The sequence below is a fragment of the Grampus griseus genome (assembly GCF_964374135.1).
Source record: "Grampus griseus genome assembly, chromosome: 19".
NCBI lineage: Eukaryota > Metazoa > Chordata > Mammalia > Artiodactyla > Delphinidae > Grampus > Grampus griseus.
In genome coordinates, this window is record NC_139013.1 from 7,364,091 (window position 1) to 7,374,373 (window position 10,283).

At 55.3% G+C, this 10,283-nt stretch overlaps 1 protein-coding gene across 1 annotated transcript; it reads right to left on the reverse strand.

The window, feature by feature from the left end:
- Positions 1 to 2,128: 2,128 nt before the first annotated feature.
- On the reverse strand, positions 2,129 to 5,610 carry LIN7B (lin-7 homolog B, crumbs cell polarity complex component). Its single transcript, XM_082676482.1, has 6 exons — positions 5,536 to 5,610; positions 5,003 to 5,121; positions 4,656 to 4,727; positions 3,784 to 3,993; positions 2,578 to 2,741; positions 2,129 to 2,233 (listed from the first exon to the last, which is right to left on the reverse strand). The coding sequence occupies exons 1-6, from the start codon at positions 5,570 to 5,572 to the stop codon at positions 2,212 to 2,214; spliced, it is 624 nt and encodes a 207-aa protein (XP_082532608.1). The 5' UTR covers positions 5,573 to 5,610; the 3' UTR covers positions 2,129 to 2,211.
- Positions 5,611 to 10,283: the final 4,673 nt, after the last annotated feature.

The following is a 10,283-nucleotide window of genomic DNA, read 5'->3' on the forward strand; positions in this document are numbered from 1 at the left end:
TCTGGATTCCTAGATCCTGAGGGGGTGAGGGCTACCAGCTGGGGCCTTTAGCCAGAAGAAGTGAGGACTGACAGGGCTCCCAGAGCCCGGTGGGATCTGGGTCCCCAGATGCCAAGATCCCTAAGGTGCACCAGGCAGGAACATTCAGAAGCCCTGACTCCTCAAGTAGAAGCTGGGGTCTCCGAAACCTGGGTTGTTGAGGGTGGAGCTGAGAGCCTGGCCAGTGGAACCCTGAGGCCCGGGCGCCCAGGTCGGGGAGGGCCTGGGTATCCCCAGGTCAAAGGCGCGACGGGGGAGATCCCCGCGCCGCCGGCGCCGCCTCCCCGGCGGCAGCAGCAGGAGATGGGGGACGTGAGGCTGCCGAGAACGGTGACCATGGACAGCTCCAGAGCGGGCCTGTGTCCAGGGCGGCCGCCGAGCCGGCCGGGACTGAGGGACTCGGCCGGCTGTTCAAGCCGGCGGACCAGAGATGGGCAGACTGGGTGCGCGAATGGGGGACTATGCGGACGCGACGGGGGGGGGCGGCCGGCCCTAGCTGGGGGAGTCTGACACAGCTGCGGCCGGTGTCTGGAGCTCCCAGGACTGGGCCGAGGAGGAGGATCTAGGTCCAGAGGGGCTTCCTGGGGCTGACCTGGGAAATCCAGGCTCCTGGGCCCCGGAGGAGGCGCAAGGCGGCAGTACGCCTGGGATTCCAGGGTTCGGTTGGGGACTCTGAGAGCCGGGAGGGGCACGCCTGAGTCTCTGGGGTCGGGCTGTGAAATCTGGGCTCTGAGGTCCCAGGGGATGAAGAAGGGAATCCAGGATCTCAGGGAGGCGGGGGAAGCTCGGCGACGGGTCCCCGGGATGGGCGCTGCCAGGCGGGCCGGGCTGGGCTCTTACCTACCTGGTCCGCGGCGGCTGCGGGCGGAGCTGGGCTGCAGGAGGGACGTGGGGTGGGGTGGGGGGACCGGGCGGGGCCCCTGGCGGCGGCCGGGGCCCGGATCTGTGGCTCCGGAGCCCTGTCTCCGCCGCTCGCGCGGGCTCCGCGTCTCTTGCTCCGGCTTGGGCGCTGGGGACCCCCCCCTCCCCTTGACGGTCTCACAGCCCTCTACCCCCTAAAATAGCCCCCTGCCCCTTTCACCGTTCAGCCTCCCCCCGCGAGGCCGCAGCCGCCAGATCCAGGGGTGCTCACCAGCGCCCCCCAAATCCCACCTTCCCCCGCCAAAAAATTCCTCCTCCCTCCTCCCGCCCCCCCCGCAAACCAGCTCCGGGGCGGTCGTGGCCCCTTTAACAGAAGACTGACAGACGGGGCCGCGTGGCCAATGGGAGGCGGTGTCTGCGCCGGCCGGCGGCTAAACCCCACCTCCGAACTGCCTGGGAGGGGTCTCACGGGCGGAGAGCGGGAGGCGGGGCTCAAGGTGAGACTGCCAATAGGCAAGCGGCGTGCGGCGGCTGGGGCGGGAGGCGGAGCCCGGCAGGGGGATGATGTCACCTGGAGCGAGTGGCGCGCGGCGTGGAACGCGAGTCGCGACCCCGGATTCCGGCGGTGGCGCGCGCCGGCCCTCGCGCCGCACGGGACAGGAGAGTGGGAGTAAAGAATGGATTTTAAGGCGGGGGCAGTTCCCGGAGACACGCGCTCGGGTTGGAAGGTGGGGTGAATGCCGAGTCGGCTAGCGCACCTTATTCTGTACCCCTTGCGCCCGCCTCGGGAACTGCACGTGGCACCTCCACCCCCGCCTCCCACTCAGACGATTACGCGGCCGGGAGGGCTCCCCCGGCGGGCTAGGCTAATGGTTCGCTCCGCCCCGCCCACACAGAGGCCGCCCACTGACTTTTGCGCGTTTCAGGCCTCCTCTGTCAGACCAGATACAGAGGAAGGGGGCTTAGCCTCCGCCCTCAGAATCTCTGAAAGGTAGGGGGAGTTGTCTTCAGTTCTGACCCAGCGCTCAGACCCAGACCGGGTCCCAGCCTCCAACCTGGACTTGCCGCTAGGAAGCCGGCCAGCCTCTCCCTTCGGACCTGGGGAAAAGTCTCAAAGCTCCGCTCTCAGACTCTGAAAAGGGTCTGGTAGTGACCTCGGCTTCTCTCCTCCCACATCTCCAGACATTCTAACCCCCGGATGCAGAACAGACACAGACACTCAATGAGGGTCAAAGATCTTTAAATAAGGAGCTGGTGACAATAAATACTGTACAGGGGAGAGGGTGAGGGTTAGGGTCCAGATCTGTGGTTTCAGCCTCGAGACTCCAAGGACCTAAAAGGAGGGTGAAGAGAGGGGAGCCAAGCTCAGGGGAGCGTACCGGGGGAGGCATGGGAGAGATCCAGGACTGGGGTTCCAGAGCCAAGAGCCCAGGGAAGTGGGCTGAGGGTTCCAGAGGGAGTAGGTTCCCGATCTTGGGATGGGAGTGAGCTAACAGTCCCTAAGGTATTTAGTCAGAATGGCTTGGAGTGAGAGCCTGGGTCAAGGGTCAGAATCCCAGGGAAAGGAGCCAGGGCTGGAGGTGGCAATCAGGGCCTCAGAAATCATTGGCCTGGTTTGGGAGTCTGGGGATACCGGAGGCAGTGGGGGCCCCAGGGGTGTGGTGGCAAAGGGCTCACGAGTAGCTCTGATGTTGCTGGCGCCGCCGGGCAGAGCGCATCTTCTCAAAGCGGGCCTCCATCTCCTCCAGCACTCGAGGTGTATAGCGCACCACCAGCTTCACCGAGCCCTGGGCAGCCTTCAGCAACTCCACTGCCTTCTCATGCTGCTCACCCTCAACGCTCTGCAGGGGCGGTGCAGACAACTGGGCCTGGGGCCCACCACCCTCACCCCGCCCCCACCCTGGTACCAACCCCAAGATGCAAAGGCCTCATGTACTCATGAGAGAGTCACTCTTGGCTCAGAGTCCTCCCCCCAAACCTTCCAAGTTCCCCATGTCAGGGACAAGCCCCATATGCCCTCAGTCACCGAGCTAGACCTCCAGACTCGTCTTTATTTCCTCCCTCCCGGCAGCCCGATGATCCCCAGCCCCATCCCTCCTGCCCTGACTCCCTCTTCTTTGTCCCCACCACCAGGCCCCAGCTCAGACCTTATCCTCTCCCCACTGGACCTCACCCTAGCCTCCTCCTTGGCCTTCTGGCCTCCAGTCTCTTCCCTCAGTCTATCCCCTGTAGAGTCCCAAAGGGGTCTTTCTATGCCTCCAGGCTAAGCCTATCCTTCCCCTACTCACAGCCCTCCCATGGGTCCCCAGGAGGCTTGAGACAAAGTCCCAGCTTCTCAGGCTGGCACTCAGTCCCTGCATGACTGGCCCCAACCACCTACCTAGTCATGCCTCCATCTACTCTAAGCACAGTGATTTTAATCACCAGCATGCCCCAGTCCTTCATCAGAACCAAGCCCTTGCTCTTCACCTCGTAGGAGTGCAGAGTCACAGACCCTACCCACAACACCCTCCGCCAGTAACACCCTTCTCCACCAGCTCCTACTCATCCTTCAAAACCCAACTCAAATATTCCTTCATCTGCAAAAACTCCCCTCATCTACACTGGTCTGCTGCCACATCTGGGCTCTCACAGTGCTTTGTGCTTCCTCTTTATCTCCTTGGTTTAGGACTGTTTCAGTCAGGGTCTATCTCCCTCACCAGAGAGGGACTCCTCGAATGTAGGAGCAGTGGCCAATTACTCTCAGGGTCTGCAGCAAAGCCCAGCACAGGGCCGGACACAGAGGCAGTGTTCAGTGCGTGTTGAGTGAATGTGAAAAACAGCGACTGTGCTACCTTGGGCAAGCTGTGACCCCAGCCAGCCCTGCCTCAGATCCCCACTCACCACACCATTCACTGACAGCAGCTGATCCCCACGCTTGAGGCCTCCGTGGCGGTCAGCCACACCTCCAGGGATGACACGGGAGATGTAGATGGGCGAATTCTGCTCCTTGCCCCCCATGATGTTGAAGCCCAGGCCCTCATCCGTCTTGGGTAGTTCCACTACCCTGGGATGTGCGTGGCCCTCACTGGCTGTGAAGGCGGCCACCGTGGCCTGAGAGAGAGAAAGCCTCAGGAGGTGAGGGCCCCTCCACGATGCGTATGCGGACTAGGGTGGAGGATCTGCGTCAGGGAGAGGGATTTAGGCCAGAGAGCTTCCCTCAAGCACGGGGCATCTGCCACAGAACTCAACACAAGATCACTCCGTAGTGACAGTACATCCCTTTTAGTCACTTTGGACACTTCAGACTGTCAAAGAGAAAGTCTCCATTTGGTGTGCGTGCGTCTTGAATACTCAACACTTGTCAATATCGCTTTTTAACAGAGGGAAACAAGGCCTGGACAGAGCTGAGAGCCTCCAGCAAGCAGTAAGAAATAGCATCTAACTGTAGTTTAATAAGATTACAGTGTTTACTAAAGCTAGTTCACTGTTTTCATTGGTTATCTTCTAGTCAGGCATTCGGTACTAGTTTCCATTTGTAGTTGCTAAAAATGTCTTTTTTTTTTTTTTTTTGCTAAAGATGTCTTTATATGACACAAACTAAAAATGTAAGATTATTTAAAATACATTATAAATAAATCACAGCAAGGGTGGTACATAGATATGGCAAAAATCATGAAGGAGGATACAGGAATGAATGACTGACATTAGATAGATATTGAGCTAGACCATGCGATTCAGTGGATACCATGAGCAATGGGCTGGGGGGCGCCTACCTTGGCTGTGGCGTGGGCCCGGATCTCAGCACTGCCGGTGATGTCCAGCGTGTCATAGAGTTGCTCATACACCTGGTGAGGACGCAGCAGCATCAAGGAGCCGCCAGACCCCTCCTCCCTTCAACTCAGTAGTCCAGGCCCCCAGACCCTCCCACCCAAGGATCCGCCCCGCCCCCGCAACCTGGAGGCCGCGGAAACTACAGCTCCCAAAGAACCACTGAGTTGAAGCGCGGGCAACCCAAGGAGGGCCGCCCCGGTAGCTGCTGGGAGGCGTAGTCCCTGGGCTCGGGGCGACCAGGAAGAGGATCAGGGCCGCCCGATTGGGCTCGGCGCCGCGTTGCTCTCACCTCCCGGATGGCAGAGCAGAAGCGGCTCTGCAGGACTCGCTGGAGGGCCTGCAACTTCTGCGGGGGCAGCTCCCCGCTGCGCTGGAGCCGCTCGAGGAGCTCCACCGCCCGGGACACGTCTGCGGAGCGGGGGCGGGGCGCACAGACACACAAGTGTCAGAGACGTGAAGACGCAGAGAAGGACGGAGAGATGCGGCCAGAGACCAAGTAAGGGCGAGCGCAGACCCCGGGAAGGACAGCAGAGTCCCAGTCGGACACCCGCAGAGTCGCCCGTGGCAGAGACTGCGGCCAGTCGGGCGCCCTGCGTCCTCAGGATCCCCATACACACCCAGGCAGGGGTGTGCAGCGGGCGCCCCCTCTCTGGCCCGCTCGCCCACGGACCCTCCCACACCCACCGACTGCCCGACTCTCGGCGCCCCGCCCACCCCCGCCGGGCCCGCCCACCCGCCCGGGCTTTGCCGGGGGAGGGGCAGGGGACCGGGCTCCGGGACGCAGGCCGGGGCTGGGTGGGCAGGGGCCCCTGGCGCGCTTACCCCGCTCCAGCCCCAGTGGCTCCACCAGAGCAGCCATGTCGGCGCCGCCGCTGCGAGGCACCCGCCCGGCGGTCGCCGGCGAGGAGGGCGGGGCTGCGCGAGGCCACGCCCCAGAGACGAGCGCCTCCTGCGGAGGCGAGGCCCAGCGAGCGCACCGTCCCATCTGCAACCGCTCGGATCTCGCTGCCCTGCCCTCAGACCCCATCGGTCTGTTGGTTGGGTTTGTGACCTCTCCTACTGCAGCCTCTGTCTGTCTGCACCACCTGACATCTCATCTGTCCTGCTCGCCACACCTGTCTCCTGTCTGTCCCTTTTTCCCACATTCATTGGACAAACTATGTTAAACATCTGGGCCCAAGATCATGGACACGATGGTGAGCTGGGCAGATAAGCCCACTGCCCTCCCAGAGCTTAGTCTATGGGTGGGCGGGGGGGCAGGGTAGACAAGCAACTATGGCTGTGATCAGAATTGGGAGTGGGGAGGTGATGATCTACGAAGGACACTGACATAGAGCCCTTGGAGGTAAGATCATCAAGAGGTGGGGCGTGGGTCACTTTCCAGACAGAAAGAGCCCACGTGGCTGGATAACAGCGTAAGGATTGGAGTGGTTTATGATGAAGGTGAAAAGTTGGCAGGATACAGCTGATGCACAGCCTTGTGTGTTGGCATACTCACGCTGAGGACTTTGGACTTCATGGTAACTCCTAAGAGTAAAATGTGATATTCAAATGTGTATTTTTTTTTTTCAGATGTGTATTTTAAGATTACTGTGGACACTGTGTGGAGACTGGATTGGATGCGAGGAAGAGCGGAAGCATGGGGCAGATCAGGAGGCTATCCCAGTAACCCCATGATGGCTTAGACCAGCACAGAGGCATGGACGATAAGTGGACAGATTTAGAAATGTTTGGACGTGTCTTAACTGTATATGAGGACTGGGAGGTGGAGGGGAAGGGGATATTAAGGTGCTTGTGAGGCCTTTTGCTATGATGGTCTATGCTGGCGGAGGGATAGTGGATATTCTGACTTTGAGGAGCCCGTGCAGTATCCAAGGTCTGCAAGCAGTTTTGAGAATTTGGGCGAAGGTGGTAAATAAAGCCATAAGCATGGACAAGAAAGCTGGAGGCAAGAGAATATAGAATGAAGAGAACCTAGAATTGAGTCCTCAAAACTCGTACATTTAAAATTCAGGAAGAAGGGCTTCCCTGGTGGTGCAGTGTTTGAGAGTCCGCCTGCCGATGCAGGGGATACAGGTTCGTGCCCCGGTCCGGGAAGATCCCACATACCGCGGAGCGGCTGGGCCCGTGAGCCATGGCCGCTGGGCCTGCGCGTCTGAAGCCTGTGCTCCGCAACGGGAGAGGCCACAACAGTGAGAGGCCCACGTACCGCAAAAAAAAAAAAAAAAAAAAGTTCAGGAAGAAGACAAAGAATGGCCAGAAATAGTAGGAGGAAACCCCAGGTGGGAGAAACCATAAGAATTTTTTTTAATTTTTTATTTATTTATTCATTTTTGGCTGCCTCGGGTCTTAGTTGCTGCACGCAGGCTCTTCGTTGCAGTGCACAGGCTTCTCTCTAGTTGTGGCGTGTGGGTTTTCTCTCTCTACTTGTGGCCTGTGGGCTCCAGAGTGCGTGGGCTCTGTAGTTTGGGGCGCACAGGCTCTCTAGCTGAGGTGCACGAGCTCAGTAGTTGACACGTGTGGGCTTAGTTGCCCCGTGGCATGTGGGATCTTAGTTCCCTGACCAGTGATCGAACCCACATCCCCTGCACTGGAAGGCGGATTCTTTACCACTGGACCACCAGGGAAGTCCTGAGAAGAGAGTGTTTCTGAAGAAAGAAGTAGGCAGTGGTATCAGATGCTCTAAAGAAACGTAGATGTAGACAAGGCTGGAGAAGTCTGGTTGTTGCTTTATACCATCAGCTGGATGGGTAAAGTATATCCTCAGTTAACTTCACCATTAGTGGGATGGAGTCCAGAAAAGGGCTTTTGCAAAGTGAGAGGGCTAGAGTAGGTTTGTCTATCCCTCTCTCCTTCCTAATATATTTCTCTTATTTTAACAAAAAAAATAACATAGTTACAGAGTTAAAAACAAAATCAAATAATACAGAAGGACGAATAATGAAAAGCACCAGCCCCTGTCCCTGTCCTAACTCTCCCCACTGCAAGAGGCAACAAGGTATAGATGTTTCATCAGCTAGTTGCTTCTGCAGCTAAGTAACATACATTTCTCAATTTTTCAATTTTAGATGTTAGCAATATATTACACATTGATTTTCTGCTCTTACAACCTTTCCCCTCTCTTCCCATGGTAGCTTTATGGTACCAGTTTTTAGGTCAATCAATAAAGCACTCACCTTATGTCTAAGTACTTAGTGTTGGCTGTAGAGCTCAAATGTTGTCCTGTGATTACATTTCCTTTCTTGAACAGCTTCTGTTCTTTTCTGTAATGTCTATCTACTTTTGTTTCCTTCATCACACTTAAAAAAAATTAATTTATTTATTTTTGGCTGTTTTGGGTCTTGTTGCTGCGCGCAGGCTTCCTCTAGTTGTGGCGAGCAGGAGCTACTCTTTGTTGAGGTGCGCAGGCTTCTCATTGCAGTGGCTTCTCTTGTTGCAAAGCACAGGGTCTAGAGCACAGGCTTAGTAGTTGTGGCACATGGGCTTTGTTGCTCCGTGGCATGTGGGATCTTCCCGAACCAGGGCTCGAACCCGTGTCCCCTGCATTGGCAGGCGGATTCTTAACCACTGTGCCACCAGGGAAGCCCCTTCATCACATTCTTAATTTATTTCAAACTCTCCATCACAAGGTATATTACTGAATCTTTTTATTCTGAAGCTCCTTGGAAACTTCAATCCTCTGACCCCAATCTGGACCAAATGCTCTCTAGAAACTGCCATCCTGGGATTTCCCTCCACTGCTCTGCTGAACTGGAACCTCTCTTTTAAATCTCTCATTTTGGTAAAGTATATCCTCAGTTAACTTCCTAAAAAGATTGTGGAGCGAATTCCCTGGCTGTCCAGTGGTTAGGGCTCCATGCTTCCATTGCAGGTGGCACGGGTTTGATCCCTGGTCAGGGAACTGACATTCCACAAGCTGTGCGGTGCAGGCAAAAAGAAAAAAAAAGAAAAGATTGTGAGACTTCTCTATCAGGAAAGTTCCTCTAGGGCTTCCCTGGTGGCGCAGTGGTTGAGAGTCCGCCTGCCGATGCAGGGGACACGGGTTCGTGCCCCGGTCCGGGAAGATCCCACATGCCGTGGAGCGGCTAGGCCTGTGAGCCATGGCCACTGACCCTGCACGTCTGGAGCCTGTGCTCCGCAATGGGAGAGGCTGCAATAGTGAGAGGCCCGCGTACCGCAAAAAAAAAAAAAAAAAAAGGAAAGTTCCTCTTTTTTTCCCTTAGCACGTCTAGTATCTAATCAACTACCAAAGGCAACTACTAGTTAATTTCAGTTGCTGTTTTCCAGTTCTAAAATTTCCATTCGACTATTTTTTAACAATTCCTGTTAAACTTTAAAATTTTTAATTTAAAGATCTCTTTTTAAAATTTTTTTGAAAATATTGATTGATTGATTTTGGCTTTGCCAGGTCTTAGTTGCAGCATGTGGGATCTTTGTTGGCTTCTTAGTTGTGGCATGTGGACTCTTAGTAGCGGCACGCGGGTTTTACTTCCCTGACCAGGGATCGAACCTGGGCCCCCTGCACTGGGAGTGTGGAGTCTTACCCAGTGGACCACCAGGGAAGTCCCCTAAAGATCTCTTCAAATTCTCCATCTTTTCCTTTGGGAACATAGTTATTTCAGTCTCTGATAATTCCAACATTGGAATCAAGTCTGGGTCTGTTTCTATCTTTTTTTAAAAAAATTTATTAATTTATTTTTGGCTGCATTGGGTCTTTGTTGCTGCGCCCGGGCTTTCTCTAGTTGTGGCGAGCAGGGGCTACGCTTCGTTGTGGTGCGTGGGCTTCTCGTTGCAGTGGCCTCTCTTGCTGCGGAGCACGGGCTCTAGGCATGCGGGCTTCGGTAGTTGTGGCTCGCGGGCTCTAGAGCACAGGCTCAGTAGTTGTGGCGCACAGGCTTAGTTGCTCCGCGGCATGTGGGATCTTCCCGGACCAGGGCTCAAACCCTTGTCCCCTGCATTGGCAGGTGGCTTCTTAACCACTGCGCTACCGGGGAAGTCACTCCATTATAGGTTATTACAAGATACTGAATATAGTTCCCTGAGTTATGCAGTAGGTCCTTGTTTATTTTCTGTATAGTAGTATCTGTTAATCCCGAATTCCTAATTTATCCCTCCCCCTTTCCCCATTGAAAAGTTCTCTATGTCTGTGAGTCTGTTTTGTACATAAGTTCATTTGTATCATTTTTTAAAATCCCACATATAAGCATTATCATAATGCTATCTATCTTCCTCTTTCTGATTTACTTCACTTAGTATGATAATCTCTAGGTCCATCCGTGTTGCTGCAAACGGCATTATTTCATTCCTTTTTTATGGCTGAATAATAATATTCCATGGAATATATAGACTTTTTTTGTTTTGTTTTGACATGGACCAATTTTGAAGTCTTTATTGGTTTTTTTGGCCCCAAGGCTTGTGATCTTAGCTCCCTGACATGCAGCAAGCAGGATCTCCCCAACCAGGGATCAAACCCATGCTCCTTGTAGTGGAAGCGCAGAGTCCTAACCACTGGACCGCCAAGGAATTCCCTCAGCTATTGTAAATAGTCCTATGAACATTGGGGTACATGT